The sequence below is a fragment of the Oryzias latipes genome, chromosome 9 (genome assembly GCF_002234675.1).
Source record: "Oryzias latipes chromosome 9, ASM223467v1".
Taxonomy (NCBI): domain Eukaryota; kingdom Metazoa; phylum Chordata; class Actinopteri; order Beloniformes; family Adrianichthyidae; genus Oryzias; species Oryzias latipes.
The window spans coordinates 15092610-15117544 of NC_019867.2; the positions used below are offsets into that span (position 1 = coordinate 15092610).

At 37.5% G+C, this 24935-nt stretch overlaps 1 protein-coding gene across 1 annotated transcript in view; it reads right to left on the reverse strand.

Annotated features, from left to right (window-relative positions):
* Nucleotides 1-349: 349 nt before the first annotated feature.
* Nucleotides 350-24935, reverse strand: part of LOC101166140 (drebrin-like protein A) — a 33288-nt gene continuing 8702 nt past the window's right edge. Inside the window, exons 2-16 of the mRNA XM_004072639.4 lie at nt 11122-11177; nt 10789-10901; nt 9408-9482; nt 5494-5637; nt 5227-5304; nt 4965-5116; nt 4810-4864; nt 3872-3946; nt 3641-3749; nt 3010-3498; nt 2412-2816; nt 2197-2286; nt 1971-2101; nt 1492-1543; nt 350-1376 (exon numbers count right to left, since the gene is read on the reverse strand). Coding sequence (XP_004072687.1) covers nt 1240-1376; nt 1492-1543; nt 1971-2101; nt 2197-2286; nt 2412-2816; nt 3010-3498; nt 3641-3749; nt 3872-3946; nt 4810-4864; nt 4965-5116; nt 5227-5304; nt 5494-5637; nt 9408-9482; nt 10789-10901; nt 11122-11177 — 2161 coding nt within the window. The 3' untranslated portion in view covers nt 350-1239. The remainder of the gene's footprint in view (nt 1377-1491; nt 1544-1970; nt 2102-2196; nt 2287-2411; nt 2817-3009; nt 3499-3640; nt 3750-3871; nt 3947-4809; nt 4865-4964; nt 5117-5226; nt 5305-5493; nt 5638-9407; nt 9483-10788; nt 10902-11121; nt 11178-24935) is intronic.

A 24935-nucleotide genomic window follows, 5' to 3' on the forward strand; every position in this document is an offset into this window, starting at 1 on the left:
TCAGCAATGTTAAACTAATGTAAATGAAATCACAATTTGTTTGAATATCAATGTTTTTTTTAGAAAGTAATCAATCAAACGTTATTTTTTCTACAACTGCCACATCCAATTGGAGCTTATTTTAAAAGTGGCAAATTTTTTTGAATTATGGTAATTTAAAAAAGGTCTAATGAGCACTTATTATTATTATTATTATTATCTATTTTTTCTAATGCGCAAGTTATAACAAATATCGCAAACAATTTGATATCCGGTCAGACAAAATAACGGCTTTCTTTAATTATATTTTATCCCAGGTTTTTTGGGTAGATGAAAACCATAAAAATATCAAATAAAGACAGAGAAAATATATTTTTAAAATAGTTTTTAACTTTAGATGAAACTGTTTGGTAAGTTTGGAGTAGATACAGAGAAAAATACAACACAAGTATAAAACATACAAACTTCTGACCCCAAGGATACAAAAAGATAGTTGTTAATATTTTTTATACATTCTTATATACAGTGTGGACTACTTTTTCTTTTTCAAATTATATGTGTGCTGACAGAAAATGCAGTAATTTGTAAAATCCATGCAAAAATAAGACAAAAGCATGTAAGGACAAACACAATCAGAACAAAGATGGTCCCAATGTATGCATCAAATGCATCATGGTCTCATTTTCCTCTCCTGTTGTTCTCAATATTATTATCTTTTTTGGGGGGGGATAATTAAACTGAGTTGTGAAGTGCACAAATACAAAATAAAGTAGGTAATGTAAAAGGATGATTATAAGGTGATACCTGGTACATGGTTACAAAAGGTGAGCACAGGAATGCTTGTTAAAGGTGTGAATCAAAAGGAATACTTTTTGCTTGGAAGAAAATGTTTTTTTTTCTTCTTCGAGTAAATAAAAAAAAGTTTAAGATGTTTTTTTCTTCTGCCAACAATTCTGCAGTATCTCAAAAGGAAATAAGTTATTTTGGTCCAGGAAAAAAGGTCTTTGCTACGTTACCTATGAAAATGAGGCAGGGTAATTTCTACATACTAGTGTTTTCCTCCAAAACATCAAAAAAGAGTCACACTTTAGTCTATTCTTTCTACAAAACAAGGAGTCACGTGTGTCTTTATTCTTCCTACAGAACATGGGGAATAAAGTTACAGTGGGAGGATTAAGGTGAAAACATGCGGAAACGAGGGGGAAGAAAGAAAGTGTCCCTGAGTGTAGGTTTGTGTGTACGTGATCCGTCTTTGTCTGCCTATATGGTCTCCACGTAATTAGCCGGGAATAAGCCTTGGCGACCATCTTTGCTCCAGCCCCTCCACCAGGCTTTGTCCACCGTCTCCACGTCCCGGATGATGTCACCGGGTTCAAAGGAGATCTCTGTTTCGTCCTCTGTGGGAACCACGAGACAACACAGTGAAGACCAGGTAATCGCAAGGTAATTATTGCAATTGAAAGGCACTTCATGTGCACCTGCATGGTAATTATCCCCCAAATGGCATCTTACCTGCCTGGTAGTCATAGAGCGCTCGAACGCACATGTGCTGCTCGACTGAATCCTGAAATGGAGAGAAAACAAGGTCAATGAAAAAAAGTATAACACTCTGCTAATTACGGTTCAAGCAAAAACAATTCAATACAAATTCTAAAAAATATGCACTCACATTTTCTTTTAACTTTATAGAACAGTGTTCTCTTTCTTCTAAGAATTTCCCTAAATCCAGAATGTTTAAAAATTGTATTATTTTTAAATGTCATTTTTTGTCTCAGTTATTAATTTGTGGTTTTAAAAAGACATACCTCTGCTGTAATTAATGTAAGGTATTACCTTTATTTTCCACTAATTACCACTGGGTAAATGCCGTTTTTTTTTTTCCGGTTTGTCTGCTTTTCCTGGTTGTTGCTGTCTTTACTACGTGTGTAACTGATCTCTGATGACCCCCTTCATTATCATTGTTTCCATTAGTAACGCACTGAAAGACGCACCTCCTGTCCATTCTCTGAAATGCCCTCATCCTTATCCTCTGTAAACTCCTCTTCCTCATCAGCGTAAGGATGGCAGGACACACTCAGCTCAGACATGCTGTGCTCTGTGTCAGATGGGCTCAAAGATCGCTCTGAGGAAAAGCAGAGGAAAAGGAGTTTATATTCATTCAGGAAGAGGAAAAAAAGACAAATGAAAGCTTCATTTTTGAACAGTTTGATGCCATACCTGTCCCATTCTGTTCCTGTCTGTTTGTCATCCCATTGGTTGGGAGGATTAGAGAGTCACGAATCTTGTCTTGACAAATGGGTTTGGTGTCTGAAATAATAACTTCATAATGACTAAAGATCACATAAAAAAGGATGTAATAAAAAAATTGGCATTCTGTTTTGCAACAGTTTTAATTGAAGTTCTGCTAAACCAAAACAGGAAAGTGAGGATACCTGGAACTGATGACACCTCTGTCTCCACAGGCTCAGCAGGAGGCTGGCTTTCTCCGAACTCCTTTCCATCTTCCTTAGCCTCATCTTCATCATATCCCACTTCTGGAATTTCCTCCAGTAACGCAGTCTCTTTTAATCCATCCACCTCCTCCTCCTCCTCCTCCACCTCTTCCTCTTCCTTGTCCTCTTTCAAATGCTCTTCATTCACCTTCTCCTTATGCTCCTCTTCAGTCTCTTTTGTCTCAATCTGTGCATGTTCTGGCATGGTTTCACGCTGCTCATCAGTCTTATGGTCCTCAGGTTCCTCCACATCCTCTTCCTCATTCTCTTCAACCAGTACAGCTTGTACTGTGTAGGCAATGTCTGGAAGCAGCCCATTGTGAACATCACTTGCAGTGCTGCAGTCTGTTGATTAAAAAATATATATAGTTTCAATCAAACTAACAGTAGCAGTGATTTATTTTAGAAATTTGGATATGAATGCGATACACAATGGAACATTTAACCATGCATTAACCTTTCCTAAAGTTTCCTTTATTTCAGAACCGTAAGTTCCTTTTATTTTTGAAGGTTTTATTCTTTTGCCATTCTAACCTACCTGTGCTCAGATGTGAAGTCTCAGGGAGGGGACTGGCTAGAGTATTTTCAGAGCTTGAGAACTCTGTCTGGTTTAGGATATTTGGGGGTGTGGCTGGGGGAGTCTCTAGGCTTTTTTCTATCAAACTAGGCGACAAAGACCCCAAGAATCTCAGGGAGTCAGAAGGCTCTGTGGGTGATGGCGCTTTGGGTTCATAAATAACCTGGTTGCTGGTTTGTGAAACTCTGGGCAAGGCTGAAACAGGGGGAGTGGGTCGGAGAGGAGACAAGGGAGGTGACATGGGAGCCTTGGGCATTTGCGGGGAGCTTGCTGAGCAGAAATCGGGGCTCCTGGGGGCCGATGTTGCATGAAATAGCGGGGAGGGAGGAGCCCGTGAGAAGGGGGACACCAGGGGAGAGCTGCGTGGAGAGGATGGGGCGCTTTCTTCTGCTTTCGAGAAGATGAAGGCTGTATCTGTCAGGCTGCGCTGATATCTTCTGAATGGTTTGCCTGGAGAGAAACAAAACAGTTTCCTGTCAGTTCAAAGACAAGCACACAGTGAGCATAGAAAATCTTGAAAATGCATCCACTGCAATCCACTTTGGCTTTCAAGTGAATACAAAGTCACTTCACTGTTTATTGAAGATCATACCGGTACGGGAAGAGCCAGGGCTGGTGGGACTCTGCGATGATGACGATGACAGCTGCCTGAAGAACTCCCTGGGGTTCATGGAGCGCTGGGACACCAACACTGCTGCCTCCTACATGTCAATAAATGCACAATTAGAAAAAATAAAATAAAAAATTGACCGATTCTATTTAAACAAAAAGATGTCATTCCCGTCAAGGTTTTTTTTTTTATTCAGCACAAAGTAAAACCTACGGCTGCCTTCTCTATGGATTCGCTCCTGCGCAGACGAGCCCTCATGTCCTCCTGGTGCTCCCTCTGAAGCTGATCCTGTCAGTGCAAAAAACATTTGAACTTCCAACAAACATTGAAAAAGACAACAAGCCTACTCTTTAGCTTGAAAGTTAAGAGCTAATTGCAAACCCTTTATGGAAGGGTTGTCCAAACTGTTTTGCAAAGAGCGCCAACCATTTGCCCTGCATTTTTAAACCCTTATGTTGAATGCAAATGAACTATTCCATAAAATTATTTTTGCAATGGGACACTTTTTATCTCTTCAACTCTATCTCCTGAACAGAAATATATTTTAATAAAATCTTTACCAAATTAAAGTAGAATTTTGTATTTGAATGTCTGTCAGAAAAAAAGATGTTTGGCAACATTAAATCAGAATAACATTAAATGTTATATTATTCATTATTAAATGCTCACTGTAAACTTTTAAACTGAAATCATGTCAACAGGAAAATAACACAAATAGTTTTCCTATTCAGAAGTACAAAACACTGGGGTTTTGATCACAGACACAAATTTGTTTATTTTGTTTACAGTTGACATTTTAGAAATAACCTAGAAAGTGGAGTATTGCCACAGGTTTACAATGGCGTATACTGGAATTTAGCCAATCACAACCAAGAAATAGTACACACAGTATTATTAAGTACTGGGGGCCTATTGATGTTCAGACAGAAAGCTGCAGGCCAACAGAAATTTGAATGTGGGCTGCATTTGGCCCACGGGCCGGACTTTGGACATGCCTCATTTAGTGTCTGTCTCCAAGTTAGAAAACTATTTTTCAGATTTTGTCTCTTTTCTTGAGGATGTTTCCAACAGAAGATGTGTTTTTTTGATGCAGTGGACAGTTATTCTCGCATTAAAAGTCCATCAAAAATGCAAAGAAATCATGCACTCACCCATTTCAACTTTTCCTTTCTTTGCATTTCTTCGTCTTGCTCTGCTTGTTTTCTTCTGCAAGACAGACAAGCAAATGAAAGCATTTAACAAATCACAGTAAACAGTGGGAAACATGAGCTGAGCTTATGCTTTCTAAGTAAGATTTGGTTCCAACCTTTGCTCCTCGATCATTTGTAGTTTCTCATTCATTTTGCGGTCTCTTTCCTCTTCTTCTCTTCGCTCCTTCAGAATTCTTTCTCTTTCAATGCGACGTCTCTCCTCTGCTGCTTTTCTCCTTTCTTCTTCTTTCCTCTTCTCTTCTTCCCGCTTCAATGCATCAATAGTCAATCATTTAGTCCATGAGTTTCAACATTAACACCTGCCTCCCATTTATTGTTTCTATTTTTGTTAAGAAATAAAAGAGTATTTTTGCATACCTCTGCATGTGCCCAAAAGGAATCTCTGTTTATGTGTCTCATCTCCATTGCTGCATTAGTTTTCCTGTAGTTGGTACCCTTTATGACAAAACGGGAAATAAAATACAAATGTAAAAGCACTTTTGTTATAGTATGATATTTTCTTTTTAGTCTTGATTTAAAACAGTAAACATGCCCAACTGACTTGTCCTTGACAATGGGGCACTGCTAAAAAGTTAAGTCTGTGCTGCCATCTGATGGACACAAGAAGTACTGCAGCGCACTCACCACTATGTCCTCCTTTTCAGTGGATCTCGAGCTCCGTCTCGCCCACTGCGATGGAGTCTGAGCTTGAGCCTTGCTGAGCTCAGCTTGTACCTTCTCTTCTGTCACATCGTCAGCCTTCTCAGCACTAATGAAAGCGTGCGCTTCCTAAAGCATGGAGGACAGGGAAAGAGGAAAAGTTCGGGAGGTGGAGGGGGAGAAAGATAGATATTCAATTGAACTTTGCCATGCAGTTCGGCAGACACACACACTAAGACACACAAAGATAGTTATACTCATATCCCCTCTGGTGCTTTTTTGGGGCTTGGAGTTATGAAAAGTTGGAGCCAAAAGGTTTTAGTTGTAAGAACTGAGAGAGAACAAAAACAGCAAAGACCTCAGTGTGGGAACACAAATGGTTTGGGTTGGAAAATTAATAACTAAAAAACTGAAGCGGGAAATGATAACTAGTAGCAAATCTTTTTATGTGTTTAGTGGGAAGAAAGACCTAATTTAGCCTAATTTTAAGATGTAGTAACTAAAATGCAAGAAATAGTTGTGTTGTTGTCTCACAAAAATGCTTGTACACTGTAGAGGCCTAAAAGGAAAACATTCTGTGCTGCATATTTTTACTTATTACCACACACACGATGCTCCCATGCTTTTAGGACTTTAAACATGTTCTTATGGTTTTAGGATCTTAAAACTACTTTGGAAAAAAAGGAAAGTCTAAAACACAAATGCTCCACTGTTGGAGGTGTTAAACATGAATTGAACTGTGGGTACTTGTGCGCGGCCAAGACCTCTGAATAATTTCCCCTTCGAGGATTAATAAAGGCTTCTTGACGAAGGGCCAGGTCTGCCAGCCTCCAGCAGGAAACCACAGCTTTGTGAGACTGACAACACTGACACTGACACTGAACAGAGCATTTGGTGTGCCTTACAATTCATGTCAGTGCCGTGCACAATCCATATCAATCTGGTTGTCAATGGCAGCTGCACACAGTTGGCCAAGGATCAGACAAGTAGTACTGCTATAGTGACACTTGGAAAACCACAATCTGCAGCTAAGACTCACAGTAGCATGGTGTTGTTTTCAGTTCTGAGAAGTAGATCTTTTTTTCCACTAGCCCTGTGTTTTAGGCACTGTAAATAATTTAGTGCGGGGCATATGGGAACTGTCAGGGTTAGTCCTGGTATCTTAGTCAGTAGATATATTCCCACAGCACTGCTTAGCTGCACATGTATGTGACTGATAAACAGCTGATAACAGGAAAAAAAACAGTCCATATATTCCTCAGTGACAGATTTTCACACATTGCTTTCCTAGCTCTAAAGGATCTGCTCATGCAGCAATAATAAAACATCATAACACAAATTGTATGTAAAATATTATTTATAGATGATATATTTATGATTTGCCCTAATCATAACCCTAACTCAAAAAAATTCAAACCCTATTTGACTGTTTGACTTAATTTGTGACAGAATTTACTCACAGAAAAGCTGCAGGATTTTACTTTAATCTTTACTTTAAAAAAAGAATTGCACAGCTAAAGATTCCCTAAGCTTTCAGCACGGGGGGGGGGGGGTCATAATGCAGCTCCAACAGTAAACTGCTAAATCCTGAACAATGTGTCACACAGCAGGTGGATTCATGGGAGAGGCACAAAATGGGATAAAGTTAGGATGATGCATGGGAAATAATCCTGCTTGGGCTTGTGGTACTGATGACCTGTGCCAGTGTGGCATGAGAATAAAACCTGTCTAAGAAGAAAAAAAAAAGGCTGGGGCAATGTGACAGGACTTTAGCTATAATTGGGCTCAACTCCTCTCAAACTGTCCTTCTAGTATGGAGTCAAACAGTCTCTGCAGTCTCTGTCCTACTAAGGCTGTGGGGAGAACTCAAGTTTCTCCACTCAAACTTTGGCCCAAATGGCAGGTGATTACAAATGATACATTTTATTATTGGTGTGTAGAGTTAAAAAAAAAAGAAAAAAGAAAGTGGTCTTTGTGTATCCGCTTCCCCTCATTTTATAACAAAGAGAAATGTCTGAATGTTCAAGACACACTGGCACTGCAACACGATTGTTACTATCGGAGCTATAGCGAAAGCTCATTACCCTAAATACAAAAGAAAAAGAGATCCAAGTATTGACAGATCACTGAGATAAAAGTATCTTTCCTAAAGTGTGTGCCACATCAAGAAGACAGACGGCTGAGCGAGACTGCTTGGGGGTTTAATGCCTTGACCTGAACATGTTGCTTCATATCTTCTTCACAACTCAGGGATTGTTCTGTTTTAGTAATCCAAATCTCCTGCTCCACTATAAAAAAAAAACAACATTACGTTCTCAGACGCTTATCTTTGACAAACATAAAGCTTTTCTATGGCTCCACTCATTTCACTGGGCTTGCAGGTCAATCAAAAACCCTTTGCCTCCTGCTTCTTCATGTATTTTCATAACTCCAAGCACTTCAGTACAGTTAATACCACACTCCACCAGGCACCTAAAGCTCTCGTTGACAACCCCTCCCACCCCACCCACCCTACACCAGCTGAGACATGCAGCTTAGTGAGCCCAAAAAAAGGAGAGTAAAAGAAAAGACAGCAATAAAGTCTGAAAGGATCAAAAGACCTGAAAGCCACAAACAAATAAGGTGCTAACAGAAAAGGTTTCTCCATGCAAACCTTTCATTTCACCAAATCTGTTACCAACTGTGTGCTGCCTCATGAAGGTTATCTTTTTTTCCCATTTCACTGCAAGGTCATGTAGGAAATTGGCTGGGAAAAAGATCTCTTCAAGGTTAGGGAATCTGTTTATTTGCTCTGTAAAAATGGACAACAAGATGGAAGGAATGTTCCTTGCAAAGTTGTGAATGTTCGTTATTTTTTGCACAACTCCATACACTTTGAATGCATCTAAGAGCCTAAAGAACCAAACTTTCAATGCATTTGGAAGATGTTTGGTAAGTGTGCAATCAAAAGAACAAAAAAAACTTTAGAACCCTGAAAACTCTTCAAATCTAAAGTTTCAACTATTTTAAATGAGTCCACAAAGTCCAACTATTCTACCAATTACCATTTAGAGAGTATGTAGTTATCAAGGCAAAATGGTTCTTAATTATAACTCAAAGAAGCAAGTAGCAGTTGTACCAGTGGTTACTTTAATTTACTGCTTACAAGTGTAGGTATGGCACAGGCCCAGCTGTTAATGTGTGTCTGTGTGTTTGCTAGGGTTAAAGGTCGCATTTCTGTCAAAGTTCAAAGCAAGAAAGATATTGTTCTTGCATTGATTGGTCCAGGTAAAATATTCAAATGAATTCTTGACAGTGTGTGTCTACATGCACAGTGTACAGGCATCTGAGAAACCCGCAATACAGTTAAGAAAATAAAACAACAACAACAAAAAAGAGGCATTCCATGAATGCCACTGCCGTTGCAGGGGTGATGCCTTTATATGGTCTGGGTAGTTAAAACTTGCTCCTGCTTGGACCAAAACATTAAACACGAGTCAGGAATGTAACTTAAAGGTTCCGTTACAAAAAAAAGTTTAGTTTGAGCTCCAAATATAACGGCATTCCCGTGGTAACTGCTAGCAGATCAAGACCAAAAGGCAAATACAGCAGGAAGAAGCCTGAGAGCAGGAAGTTTTTCTGCAGGAAGTTCTAACAATACTAAGTAAACTTTGAGTGTAAATATAGTTTGCAGCTTAAGTTGTAAAATGTGGAGGGGAAAGCAAATAAGATGCATCTTTTTTTTTTTAGTAATTTAGAATCAGAACTAATGTTTACACTGTTTATTCCTTTGTATCTGAGTCTAGAAATAGCAAAAAAAATGGCTTAGCAGAAAAGCCAAAGCGGAGAGAAGAAGGTGTGCATCACTCTTTGTTGAATGCAAAAGCTGGTCACGGTTAAATGAACCACAATTCCAGCACCTTAAAGAAGTTTTTGATGGCTGGAATGTGGCTGGCACATTCTGTTCTCCAGTAGTCATCCACCTTTTGGCCCATCTGTGGACAAGCACAGGATGTAAATAGGATGTAAATTCACATGAAAAGTTCTCATGAAGCTAAAAGAAAAAAAGAGGAAAAACTATTTCAGGGGAGGACAGGTTGAAAATGATGCTCTTTTGATGACTTGTACCAAGTTTTTTTTTAACTTTTAAACTATTTTAAAGCGCTTTTTTATCAAATAAAAAAAGGGAATAGAGAAGAAGAATAGAAATTGAGGTGTGGTGACAGAATCCATTTTCTTAAAAACTGAGCTGTTTAATGTATGCCATGTTAGAATTCAGCTGGATTTTAGGTTTAGGAGTCATGAAAATGAGAGCATTCACAGGTCAAAAGTAATCAAAGATGTACTTTCATCATGGGCCTTGATAAGATCAGTTTTTGTTCTTCTTTTAGCTGATAAATGCTCATTATTTCCAGTTAGTGATTGTTCAACATGATATAACAGCGTATGAGATCTCTCCTTTCCACATCCCACTGCGCCTTTAGAAATCTGACATGATCTGACATGATCCAAAACTGTTCATCTTGCAGCAACGCTGGCGGCCTATCAATAGTGATACTCAGAGATAGCATAAGGCTGTGGGGCAAAATGCCACCTGTTGATCCCAATCATCCATAAAAACAGCAACAACAAAAAAGTTTGCTTTATTTTATTTGATTGACTTTTATCAGATCTCTGACAAAAATCACAAAATGATCAACTAGTTATAAAAAGTGCTGCCCTGCAACCCTTTTTTTTTTTTTTGCACAAGCGCTGTGATTTACTATTGATTTGAATTTGATTTGGTTTGAAATGGTTTATTTCAAGCAATTAAGTAGATAATACACAACAGCAATATAAACATCAGTTATACATGCATACAGTAATTAATCAAACTTAGGATAATTAGTTATATTAATAAATATTGCTTGAAAGGGAGTGGGAGGAAGCGAACTTATATAATCCCACCCCGTTATACTGTAACCATTTTATTACATAATTTATCAATATCCGGTTCCCAGTTTTTATCAGACAGAATTAAAGTCTTCGTATTCCTGGGGTTTCTTCGGGGGCATGGTCAGCTCTCTTTTTTGAAAATCAACCTTTTAAGTAATTTGAAGATAGTTGTATTCGCAGAGAGGCACGCCACGCGTCCTGCCGTGTAACCCGGAACCGGAAATCCCCCATGCTAATGATCCTAAAATGTTCATTACTAATATGAAACTAGATCACTGACATTAAAAACTTGAAATATGACTTGCTCATGTATACATAGACTTCTAAGCAGTTTTGCTGGCATGTGTGTTTAGATATGCCACTCACCCAGCAGATCATAGCTATCTGAGCTGCTCCAGACTCTGTCTGTCCTATGTTAACCAGTCCATATTGAGGCTTTGAGATGTGAAACTTTTCTGCCAATTCAGTCACACCACCCACTGTTGAAAACAAGACATGGAAGAGATAAAATGGCGGGGGGAAAAAACAACATTTCCAAACAAAAATGATAGGATACAGAATGCTATTTGATCTTTAAATACATCTAATTCATTCAAATGAATTATGAATCTCACAAGGTTTTTTTCCTTGAATTTTTCTTTTAAATTTATTTTTTAAAGTGCAGAAAATAGACGTCTTTATTTAATATGTCCACTCTACCTCCTGAGTCTGCCAGCTTGAGCTTGTTGGTGGCCCCCTCGTACGCAAACAATGCCCTGCAAAAACACAAACGGGTTACTTAAATAGAACAAACAGAGCCTTCATGACTTTAATGGTCATAAAAGATTGGAAAAATAACAATAAAAATCATTTTAAGGATGCAATGACACTATCCTAACTCGTATTTGCCTTGTTATCATGCACAGAACACACAGTGATGCACAAAAATAGATGCATCTATTCTTTTTTGTGTAATGTTTTTTTAAACACACTTTTCTGTAGTTACAGTAACATCACAATGGTTTTTTTTTAAACCGCGAAGCCGATTTGTTGTTTATTCCTGCCTTTTTCCCATCCTGCTGCAAACTTCTTTGCAACTCCAAAATTAAACAGGAAGGAGAGAAGCAAAACAATGACCACCCTCGAGTTTCTGCATATGTGGATCTCTCTTCAACGTGAAATCTAATGTAACCATACTGTTCACAGCTATTAGGCTTTTGGCATTTTGCAGGTGAAAACCTGTCCCACCACACCCTTCAGACGACTGTCTTTGTGGCAATTTAACTACTTGTGATGTTTTTGTGAGACTGTTGAGTTAAAAGCACTTTTCCCTACTTATTTTTTATAAAAAAAACAACACATTGAAAGAAAAGGACAGGCAAGAAAGATCACAGACAGTGCTTAGCAAAATCCCTGATTCATCCCTAAGACAACACATTTTACGCCGTCATTTTACAAAGCTTAGTTTAAGTGCAAGAAGGGACTTTAGAGGGTTGTCTATAGAGAAATAAAACATACAACCTTCATTTGGTTGTGTGCACATGTCTGTGTACAAGTATGTGCATGTGTCCATGTATGCATAGGTGTAAATCTGTCTCTGTGGGACTGTGTCAATAACATCTGGAGCTGGGTAGCAAGAGGCCATGAACAGCTATTACAATGGGCCAAAGGTGAACAATCCTCTGGTCTCTGTATGGGTGTAGGTGAGCACGAAAGGACAGCATTTTACGCTAAAATGCTTTAATTTAAAGTTGTTTTACAGTGGTGTGGTCAACAGAGCACACACCGAACAGCAAATAAATGCGATTCAGCAAAAAAAGCTGTTTTGCAGGCCTGCCGCCTCAGTGTATGTTACTGAATCGCTCTGTTATGTTTCTCTTCTAATACAACAAATGTGCTTTTGTTTGATTCCTCCCTGGCAAAAGCCCACAAAAAGTCAGTCAGTACGTGAGTGGCAACAATAACCAGATTGTGAAGCACATTCTGCAAACTGGATGCTGGACTAACAGGGATTTTATTTCATTTTTGACTAAGAAACCAACTATTCCGAAAACAAATTAATCGTTTAGGGGTAATCTAATCAGATGAAACAACAAATATGTTTAATATCCAACCATTATGCATTTTACTGTCTCATACTAGACATTGCAAAGGTCACATGACAATATTGGATTGTTTTGGTCACACACCAGTCACTTCTCCTTCTAAAGTGGATTTTCTTTTAAAGGCAAAAAGTATGGATATGACCTTTTTGGACTCAAAAAAGCCCAATATATGACCAATGTTTGACTATTCATACCAAAAATATTCATGCAACAGAGCTATTGCTTCCAGACTGACAGTCACTGGCTTTACAAAAAATGCAATAACTTTGTCATTCTAAATAATTTTAAAAATGTATACACTATAAATAAACAGCAGACATTTTCTTTAAAAAAAAAGCAGGAAAAAAATATTTTTTAAAATATTTAAAAAAAAAAATAATATTTTGAGTTTATAACAATCAAAATGTGTGTACAAATAATACAATTTGTAACAAGACTGAATGAATGAATGAATGAATGGCAAGGCTGGTGAAGAAAAAAGAAAATACTAAGCTCAAAAGAACAGACTGGGAAAAAACTCACTTTTGGTCTTGTTTTGGTTTTGTTTCTAAAACTTGAGAAATGATTATGAGTTACAGGTCCAAAATAATCAACATTCAGAACAGAAGCACTCTGCTATAATTGTTGAGTTTGGGTCTAGAGCCTAGAGCATTTTAAAGGTCACCATTCCCAAGAAAAAAGGTCACTTTGCTGCTGAGTAGTAATTGCATGCAAACTCTCCACGAATGGGGAACAGGCTGGCACTTGACAGAAGTGCTGTAGGACACCACCGACCAAAGTTTAGACATTTTTCTTACCTCAGTATTGAATTCAAAAACTGCCAAGAATTACATCATTTGTTATTGGATCAACAGTCTATTCATCAACACATATTTATTAAGTCATTTGTAAATTAAATGTTTTACAAAGGTGCATGTATAGTTACAAATGTACGTCTAATTCTGTTGTCAGCCAGTACAGGATAAAAAAAAACATGAGACAGACAGTAAAAACAATAAATATCCTTTATCCCTGAATGTTCCTTCTTAATTTAGGAAATGCCAAGATCTCAGTCAGGAAATGTTTCATATAACATATTTGGAGTTATATATATATTTTTTGATTTGATTTCATTCTTCCTGTTATAAAATAACTCAAACAGTAGGATGACACAGCATTTTTTTGAAGGGGAAAAGCATCTCCAATAATTTGACCTATTTGAAGTGATGTATTATTGGGAAAAGTGATCAGGAAACATAGTGCAGTAAGTTCTGATACATCAGGACTATGCAAGAGTAAATCAAGTACCGGTATCTCTTCTGAGTTAAAATTAATCAAAGTTTAGTGGCATAGTTTATAACTGTAGCAAGAAATCCTATGGTCCACCACCCTAGCTATCTTTGCCTCATTTGGAACTGGTGTCTCGGATCAGGTGTGTTCAGTGAACCCGAAAGTGGATTCACCTGATCCGGCTAATCAGCAACGAGTAGGGCGGGAATAACTGGGAAACAAAGGCTGGAGAATTCAAGAACCCTGGCCGGTAACACTTTCTTTTACAGTACAGTACTTACAGTGTACTTAAGTGGTATTTACATGGTACTTATTGTGTAACTACTAGGTACATTCAGGGTATTTACATGGTCCTTTTTATGGAATTTACTGGGTACTTAAAGGGTGTTAACATGGTACTTTTTATGGGACTTACTGGGTACTTTTTTGTGTCTACTCGGTACTTACATGGTACTTACTGTGTATTTATGTGGTACTATTTGCTTCATACTTATGTGGTACATACTGGGTATTTATAATATACTTACTGGGTATTTACATGTTGTGCAAAGGTGTCTTTTATAATTTATCAATTATCCTTATTTATAAACATGATAGATTATTCACAACTTCAGTTTTTTGATGAGTTACAAAGGATATTTTAGTAACATTAAAAGTCAAGAAAAAAGTCAAAAATGCCATAAAAAAATCTTATCTGCTTAGACAAAGAATTACAAAAGTAATGTTTTAATAGGCAATTGCTGTGTGTATTTCTTTTCTATAAATATTATTTGCACCTACAATTTTCATTAGCATAAAATACATGCCACTGTAAAAAGAAAAGGAATAAAAGAAATAAAGAGGCAATTTCAACACAGTTACTCACAAATATATGTTTTGAACTTACAAACAGTGAGTTACCTTCACTGTTGGGTGGTATTGTTGTCTCTGTCATACTTGAAAAAAATAAAAATGAAATAAAATTAATATTAAAAGGAGAAAGAAAAGACAATGGGGAAAAGGCAGTTAAAGTGTTGATTCATGTAAATTATATGTCCACTTGATGGATTTAGCTTACTTTAGCGTACTTCACCATAGCTGCTCTAAAGCGGTAAAAAGACGGAAGCACGTCATCATTATTTTTTAAATAAACGCCTTTCTTTGATTTTCCCAGATAGACATGCGCTCAAACGAGGCCTGAACAACAGACTGTATTATATAGGCCACGTGCTCTCCTGGTAAGTAACAACAATGTTTGTAGATTTTCGTTACAAACTTTGAAAAGTTATACATTTCGAAATAACTGAAATTATTGCAGTTTAAAGTAGCAGACATGCTTTAACGTCACTTTTTAAACACAGAGAGCGGCTTGAAATCAGGAGGTTAGCTTTTTTATAACGTTTGATCAGTTTAAATATTTATATATTATTTATCCAATATTTTAAAAAAATGTCAATTAACATGCAGAGTTTAATAAAAAGCTTAGTGACCGGTCATGCCAGAATCATTGATCAAAGGTTGTGAAAACAGTAATCATTGAGGTAAAGGATGCAAGTCACTGTGCATGTATATTTTTGACAGACTCTTTGGAAAAATTATAGATATATCCAGGGCTCTATATTTAAAACACTGGTTTACCTGCCAAATGAAGAGAAATTCAAATTGTTGCCCGATTAATGCACTCGTTAACCTTGCTACATTCAAGTGCACTGAGAATTTGCAGATTTGTTCATCCCGACCCACTAGTAAAGTAAATATTTAGCCTTGTTGTTTTACATCAGGGGTGCTCATTACGTCGATCGCGATCGACCGGTCGATCGTCAAGGACATGAGGGTAGATCGCGGGACAGAGAAGATAAAAAATAAATAAATAAAAAGTACTTCTTAAAAATCCACCAGCCAATCAAAATCCTCACCGACAAGTACGGGACTTGATTGACATGCAGAACGGCCAATCGGACATCCTCTGATGCATACGTCGCTGCAGACGCGTGTTTAAAAACACTGAGCGCGAACTCTCTGTCATAGAGAGTTGCTCTCTGCCCCGCGTCACGTCAAGTTCCCGGCAGAAGAACGCTCCGCACAACCGGAGTGTTTATTGAAGCCGCCCCGCGTGTCTCCTCCTGCTATCAGCCCGCCTGATAAGCTCATATGGAAGCTGGTATGTCCGAGGCACGCGCTTCATACGGAGCTAGCAGCCTTTGAAACGCCATGCAACCATGATGCTCCCCCCATTGCACGATTTACAGCATAGCATGACATACGATGGTTGCTGCTTTCTGTCTTTATAAAACGCCTCATCTGTTAATACTAAAGTATCTTTGTGTAATCTCACTGTGTAGTTTTTAATCATCAGTACATAAACAATAATGTTACTAATAAACATAACTAACAAACATTTACTAATAGTACTTTATATATATATATATATATATATATATATATATATATATATATATATATATATATATATATATATATTTATAGATCTTCAAGAAATTGTCGATTCAAAAGTAGTGAGCACCCCTTTTTTACATCTTTTCCCGACATTATATTAAAACAAGTTCATGTTTGGAACAATAGTTACAAAAAAAAGTGAATAATTTCTCATGTTTATAAATCAGGATAATTGATTAATTACAAGCATTGCAGTTAAAGCAATAAATAATTCACAGAGATTAATCAAACTCAATACAGAAATTATTAAATGAGAAAAATATACTTTGTACTTCAGTTTTATGTTCATTTGAGCTTGTGTTGTGATTTTCTTGTTGTCACAAACCCTGAAGAAGTCCTGCAGTGTTACCAAACTGCTGAAGGAATTTCGACAGACAAAAAGCACGACCCCACATATCGTCAGTGTAATATAGACACAAATACAATAGATTTGACTGTAGAAATGACTTTGGCTGGAAAAAGTGAGGATCTGGGGCCATTTCCTGTTTTCATGGTGGGTGACAAACTCATAAGCTATGCAAAGGAGTGCGAAAAAAATCTGTTCTTTGGAATGCTCCTTTTTACTGTTTTGTACTTAAAACAAATTTTATTGTGATGACACTTTGCATGCTGTAGAAGTGTATCATATTAAAGATTGTTGTTTTCCCTGCTGTCTAGTTTCTCTCTAAATTTGCCACATGTTACAAGAAGTAATCAGGCCAGAATATGTTTTAACAATGCAGTTACTTCACCTTTACCAACAAGTTAGCATTGTCTCATTTGGTAAGGTCAGGAGACCAAGAGTGTATGTACACTGTAAGGGAAGGTGATACGTAAACATACCCAGCATTTACTACTAAAAATACCATGTAGTTGAGTGGAAATAGGCCTGACTTTCTTTTACAGTCCAGTTTCATTGTACTTAAGAGGTAAGCAAGTAAAATTCAAGTGAACATACCCAGTATTTACTACTGAAAGTACCATGTTGTTGAGTGGAAATAGGCCTGACTTTCTTTTACAGTCCAGTTTCATCGTGTTTAAGGGGTAGTTTCTGTGGTAAATTCATGGTAAATGCCATGAAACATACAGGGAGTGCAGACCTAAAGGTCAAGGTACTTTATTTGTACTTACCTTGTTCTTACATGTGGTAAGTACTACAAAAGACACCTTTGCACAACATGTAAATACCCAGTAGGTATATTATAAATACCCAGTAGGTATATTATAAATACCCAGTATGTACCACATAAGTATGAACCAAATAGTACCACATAAATACACAGTAAGTACCATGCAAGTATCGAGTAGACACAAAAAAGTACCATGTAAGAACCCAGTAAGTCCCATATAAAGTACCATGTAAACACCCCATAAGTACCCTGTAAATTCCATAAAAAGTACCATGTAAATACATTGTAAGTACACTGTAAGTACTGTACTGTAAAAGAAAGCGTTACCCAATAGCTAAACATTGTTCATGAGTCTCACAAGTTCAATGTCTAACTAAGGTCAGGTCTGATATCACAGCGGGTGTGGCTTAAGCCCAAACCACACACTCAAGTCTTGTACAATTATTACGCAATTTCTTCTCATAAACAATACGATTAGAGTGATCAAACTGTCAGATTAAACATTGCGACCTACATGAATGGCAAAAAAGAAAATTGCTGTCAGATTAGTTTTCACATTGCAGTCTGTGTCAAATGGTTCAACCCTTGTGCTATCTTAGATGACCCCACCCATACATTGACGTGTTCTCCCTACCATGACAAACATGGATAAAGGTGGAAAGATTTCGTGTAATCCATGGACACCAGTGAGGTTCACAAATCATTGAAGAAAAAAGGTTCAGCGCACTGTCTAGTGGGTCTAGATGACCCAACTCCCAATGTTAAAGTGCCTAAGATAGCTCAAGGGTTAACAAGCAGATTATAAAAGGTCCCCTTAAAACCAATCTTCTTTATCAGGATTGGGAAAGGAATTTAACTAGATTTGTTTGAATAATAACCCCAAACAAATGCTTCAAATCTTCTGCAGGTTGTGGAATTGGCCTGAAGTTACACGGACACAGAGACATGCCAAGGCTGGATCTGGAACCCCAGAGCGTTTTAACTTTTTCTGGAACAACGTTGCCTGTGATGCGAGGGAGGTCTTGCTGCCTCTACCCCCAAAAGAAAATGACTCTCAAGCAGACTAAACCACTTTGCAACTTTTTTTTAAGTGGTTGTGTCCGTTAGGTCAAGTCAAATATTTTTTAGTTCAACTATGTTTGTGTTCAATTGTGAATTCAATTGTGTACCAGCAGTACTACTTTACTTTTTTATTTACCGGTAATTCATTTTTTTACTTTAACTAAAGCAAATCCTCTGTGTCTCTTCTGAGTAGCTAAATGTGCTAAATTCTATATCCATCAATTTTTTATGAAAGGGGCAAGCAAAAATGACATGAACGAAAAGTATCTGCATGTAAGTTTAGTTTTCTCAGAAAAAAGGCATCAGGTTTCTAGAAATTGAAAAAAATATATAAAAAGCAAAGAAAAAAAGCAAGCCTTGTAAGCAGGCTATGTTGAATGCACCTCTTGATTTTTACAATGTTTTAGTCACATACTCAACTTGAGAAGCCCTAACCCAACCCCCCCCCCCCCCCCCCACATACTCACACACACACCTCGTCTCCTACAAGAAAGCAGCAGATGGAAAAAACAGACCCTCTTGTGTCTTTTCTCCAGCCCACCTCCAAAGCTAGCCAGCTATGACTTCACAGGGAGGAGAAGAAAAAGCATGAGGGCCATAGAGGGGCATGACAAAAAAAGCAATTATGTCATCACATCAATTATCAAGCCAAACACTTGGGAGGATACCTCTCTGTTTTTTTGTTTTTTTTTTAACCACAGCCAACCAATTAACATAATAAAAACACAGGCTCAAATTTGCCCATGTCGTTTAGACATGGAGAAATGCAAACATGAAGGTGCACACACATACTGTAATGGAAGCCAGAGCCAGAAACAATAGAGCTGGTTTATTTTGAACAGTCAGAGCCTTCAAGCATGCCAGACGCCGTTCTGAAGATGATCATAACAGAAGCAGATGGCGAGCTGTACTGGAGAAGGTTGCGTCCTCATTTATGTCGATATTCTTCCATGCCAGCATTCTGGACCATGTTAGTGTGGTAATATGCAGGAAATACTTCCCTTGTGTTGTCATTCTTAAAATGATCCTAGTGATTTATTTTCCTCCTTTATGCAGTTTTTGCCCGGACATATTCTACTTACTGTCACAGGTATAAAACACTTTTGTTAAAAGCTACACAGCAAAAAAAAAAAACACTTTTAATTCACATACATTCCTTCTATGTTTATTTTTTTTTGAATATTATATAGAATAAAAGATTTACAAGTTTCTCCCCTGTGCTATATTTTTATCCTTAACTCAAGCAATATCTCATTTTCCTCATCTCTCCCTTGATTCCCACTCCCTGGCCCCTGTGCCTTGCTAACAAAAAAGCTCTTATGAGCTCATAGGTCATTTATTCATTGCATTGTAGCAGAGGAGATAAGACCGGGTCTTGGTTCTGCGCACTGCTGCAGTTTGATAAAGAGTGCTGGAGACAATGTATATGAAGTAAGATCAAGATTTCAGACCCCATCAACAAATTAATATGGCCTTTTTTTTCTTCCCATATGTCCTTAATGATCCCACCAACTCTTGCAGTCGAATTCTTTCAGTCCTTTGAAATTTTTACTCATGATTTTCTACAACAGGTTTCCAGACTCCATGAACCTATCTCAAAGATCCATTCTCTTCACCGTTTTTTTACATCATGTGTTTTTCCTTCGTTTCCCTCTCAGCTCCCCAATTCCTGACCTGGGCTCCCATTTTCTATTTTTAGCCCTTTTTTAGTCTACCTCTCTGTGTTTGAGCGTGGAGCTCAGAGACGTCCCCAAAAGCCCAAATTACTCATTTCCTCTCTCCAAACATGGGCAAAATAAGTCTCGCAAAGACTTGACTGCTGAAAAAGTCATCCATCCTCCCCCGCAAAGCACGTTTGCTCATATAGTGTCCATCCACCAACCCCTGTGGTACACACATTCCTCCGGCTGTCTGGACTGCACAGACATGTGGAGGTTTATGGATGGGGGTGGGGGGGGGGGACATTTAAGCAAGAAGGAAGTGAAGGAATGAGAAAACTGATGGAGGAGGATGGGAAAAATGAAGCAAAGTTATGCTCATTTAATGCTGTGAAGCCTCATGTGCTCTTGGGTGATGCACTGCAACTGCCATAATGCCAAACCAAATTCCAAACCAAAACAAAGGAACTTCAACATTTTAACACAAAAAACAAGTATTTTGAATGAACAGAACACTGTATACAAAACTGTCCAGATTCAGCATATTCCCCTTTTGTTCCAGTTCAACTGCCAAAATGATGTTTATGCGGTAGAAACCCACAGCTTTCAGCACACCCCACAACAGAGTTGACCCAGATCTCAGGGGGATGATCTAAAGAAAAATAATGATCCATCAAGAATGGGAAAGCTGCGGAGTCACATCAAGAGATTAATTTGAGTTTTAGCTCTCATACGAGCAAGTTTGGTTAAGGATTTAGTCCATTACTCAGCAGGGTTGGCATTGTAATCTTTATTAAGCTTTTAATAAGAGCTTCTGGGTGGTACAAGGTAATAAACCAAAGACTTTAGGCTTAATAAGACCAAGTCACTTCAAATTGATTTACCAGTATGTTTACTAGCATTTTTTTTTTACTTATGTCCATTGATTGGTGGAAAATAGCACGGATTTGTGTAAAATCTGCAGTATAAATCACATCTTTGATTGACATTGAATGCATTTCAGGGGAAAAAAACTATTTTCAAACATTCTAGAAGTAATCCTAAATAGAAGAGCAGGATAAAAATGTGGAATTAATATAGTCAGCTCCTGTATAACTAGTTTTTTTAGATATGTTTAATTAATTTGTACTTCTATGAGTTTTTCTGTATATTTGCTTTTAATGGTTTTAGTTTCTTTTCAGAATTTCAATCAAGAATTGTTCTATTCCGTTGGTGGCAGGAGATAAGCTAAAGGATATTTTGTGGTGGTGTGTGGTCAACTCCAATGGCACAACTGTGTTAGAAGTACGCTTGGCTCTGAAAAGACCTTGTGCAAGTCTTTGGCAGAGGTTTAACTTGTGGTTGTCAGATCCTAAAACCTTAACCAAATACCAAATCCTGCTCACGTTCAAACAAATTGTAACTGAGATAAATAACTTCTGGTGTTACTAGTGCAGAAAGACTTTTTTGTCCATCTTTTACTGACAGTAAATTACAAAAAAAAACCTTTTGAAAAGTCAAATTACTCTGTATTATGAAGAATAAAATGTATATGGATATTATGGATGAATTTAGTTGAGCCTCCTCCTGGAAACAAAAGCTGGACTTAAATCAACATTTTCTGTGAGTTAAACTGACTAATAAGCATACTCTTTGACTGGGTGGAGAAGAAATCAGACTCCCCTGGAGACTATTACAGACCAGTGAAGCCTTTATGCCTGTGGAGATTTGAAAACAATGCAAGAAAAGGACTAAATTGCAAGAGATCGCAAAGTATAGCAAAACTAAATACAGGGAAGCTTAGGGATAAATGTAAAAAGATTGCAAACAATATCAGGCTGTGGGGAAGAGGGAGTGAAAGGCAGATTGGACCGGATGGAATGCTAAAAGGAGGAGGGGAGGGGGAAAAAATCCCTGTTCTCAGCAAGACAGAGAGCCAAAGAAGTTTGGAATATGAAAAACTAAACAAATAAGTAATTAAGTCTGTGCCAAGGACCAGAGAGAGAAAACAGTCCTCCCTGTGCTGAGGCAGATGGAAAAGAGTGGGGGACGGACAAAGACAGACAAAAAAACTGAGCTGCTTTGTTGTAAATGTCAATTTAAAAGGAGGTCGTTAAAACAAACTGTTAAAATGAGTTAAACTAAAGTAATTAAAACTCAGATGAGAGGCTGATACAGCGAGCACGGGGTTATGGAGAACTTCCGCTGAATAAAACTGATCTCATGTTACAGCGATGCAACGCTCATCCACGGATTACAGCAGCATCATTGAGTTAGCACATTACAGGTATTGCTTTGTGATCATAACAATTCATTAGGGGTAGTAGTGGGGAGATTCATTATTAGATCATCTATTATGATCCATAATAGATTTTGAATCACTTTATGCTTTTTAAATAATCAAGAATCCAAAAATAATGTGATTTCACACAAGCGGAACATTAACACGCAGTGCGTTTTTTACTCTGACATTTTTGAAGAGCACACAAACATGGCTGACCTTGCAGACCGTGTGATCCGACCAAGAGAACTTGGTTGCAGACATCAACAGCTAAAAAAAAGACTTTGTTTTAAATGGCGAGTTTTTGTTTTTCCCTTTTTAAACTTTTATAAATGTTTTTATTTATTTTTTCATAATTCTAGTTAGGTAGGTTAAGTTGTATATTTTCCATTCAGGCTGATGATTTAAGCCGCATCTTATCTGCAGCCAGGTCCCTCTTTACCCAACTGGCCACCGCCTTACACTTAAAGCTAAAATTTGGAAGCATTTTGTCTTTTTCAACATCGACGGCTTCAGACAAAAGTCATCCAAGAAGTTAGGGAACACAACAAACATCCAAAATCATATTATGCACTTTCACACTATTATTAACACCATTAAAATATTACAGTATGTTCAGTACAGGGTAACGTTAAATGTGTTTGACTTGAGTTAAAGAGTATTGTGTTAAAGTTGATCTTTTGATAAAAAAGTCACATTATTATGTTATTTAAGGTTGTTGAGTTCAGGGGAAAATACCTACTTGAATATTTTTCTGTTGTTGATGTTCTATACGTTTTTTGACAACCAAACCAAACATTTTTCAAGTTACAATTTTTATTTTCTTAGTAAAAGGAATACAAGTATATTTAAGATCTTGTCTTTACTTACAAATACACTTTGGTGGATAAAAGTAAGTATTATTACTCAATGTCTTGTGGTAAAGAGAAAAGATTTATAAAATATGAAAAGGTTCAAGATGCATTGATGATCGTTTCATAATCGAATCGTTGCTTCCTAAATAGTAACCAAATAGAATCACAAAGTGCCTGAAGATTCCCTCATCTACACATGATGCTGCAAAAAACAGTAAGCTATAGGATTTAGACCAATTCCTAGGAAGTAATATCTGTATTTATATTTCTGATTCTGCCTTCATAATTAACAGTTTGGGATAAAATCCAAACACAATGAAATGATGGCTATTTTTTAAGCATATATTACAGGTACCAGTATACAGTGGCAGAGCTAGAACATTTTATATGGGGGGGGTTTGAGAGGTGCAGAAAAATTTGGAAGGGTGGCAAATGAGAAGGATCAAAAATATGTATTTCTAACAGTATAGTTATTGTTATTAATATTAAAACAGCAGTTACATTAGCACAACAGCAAATAGAAGTTTTTAGTCTGTGCAACAGAATGAGAGGGAAATGGGGAAGCAAAATTTTAAAAAAAGTTCCTTTGGTGTAAATGGATGTGATTCAGGTTCCTGAGAACTGATGGAAATATTTTTGAGTGGATGATATGGAAGAAGAGGAAAGCCCTATGATAATTTCCCCAAATCATGGCGCACTGAGATTATTGTGGCATTTCCTGTACATGCTTCCCCCCCACCACCATTCACACACAGCAACACAAACACACTATACAATATTCATATCACAGTAACAAAAAAATGGAATTTTATCTCTAAATACTTATTTTAATTAACCATTGTGCTATCTTAGATGACCCCACCCTTACATTGACGTGTTCTCCCTACCATTACAAAGGTGGATAAAGGTGGAAAGATTTCATGTAATCATGGACACCAGTGAGGTTCACAAATCATTGAAGAAAAAAGTTTCAGAGCACTGTCTAGTGGGTCTAGATGACCCAACTCCCAATGTTAAAGTGTCTAGGATAGCACAAGGGTTACAGTGAGGTAATTCTCCTATTTGACAATCTTTGCTGCAGCCTCTCCCAGTCTGATGAACTTTAACAATCACTGATCCTCTCATCTAACCCTTAAGTTGTAAATGCTTCATGTCCTTACACCAAAGTTGGGCTTATCTTCTCTTTCCTACACAAAATTTTTCATCTCCATCCTTATTTTTATTTCTTTACCTTCTTCTGGAAAGTGTCTGTAGTCTCATATTTTCAGCTCCTTTTCAAACTTTTCCACCCCTTTTCCTAATCTCGCTCAATTCCCTCAGCCCCTATTGGCAAACAACCTCACTTTCCCACCAGTGTCGCCACGACAACCCATTACCCTCAGCCTTCCACAAGTACCCACAGCCCAATCCCTCCACTGGCCGGTGAACAAACATGCCAGGAGAAAGGCAACTGAAGTTCCCAGTCTTGGCTCTGCATTTAGGGCTTTTCAGCAATTGGTCATGCCTTTAACAAATGAGCGCATTTTTTTGGCCAATGTAAAGTGGGAGATATTGCTTAGCAAACTATGAAACCACATAATATGGACGGAAAAATTACATTTTTTTTATCAACTGGTCTAACGCATGTTGAAACTAGCACTTGCAAATGTGAGGATTTTATCATTGTGCAATCAAGGAAATGGAGCAATTTCATTTTGATGTATCCACTGTAGTCACTAACTCACTGTGACTCTGTCTTTTGTATACAGAGACCATGCTTTTGTGGTGATGTTTTTATTCAT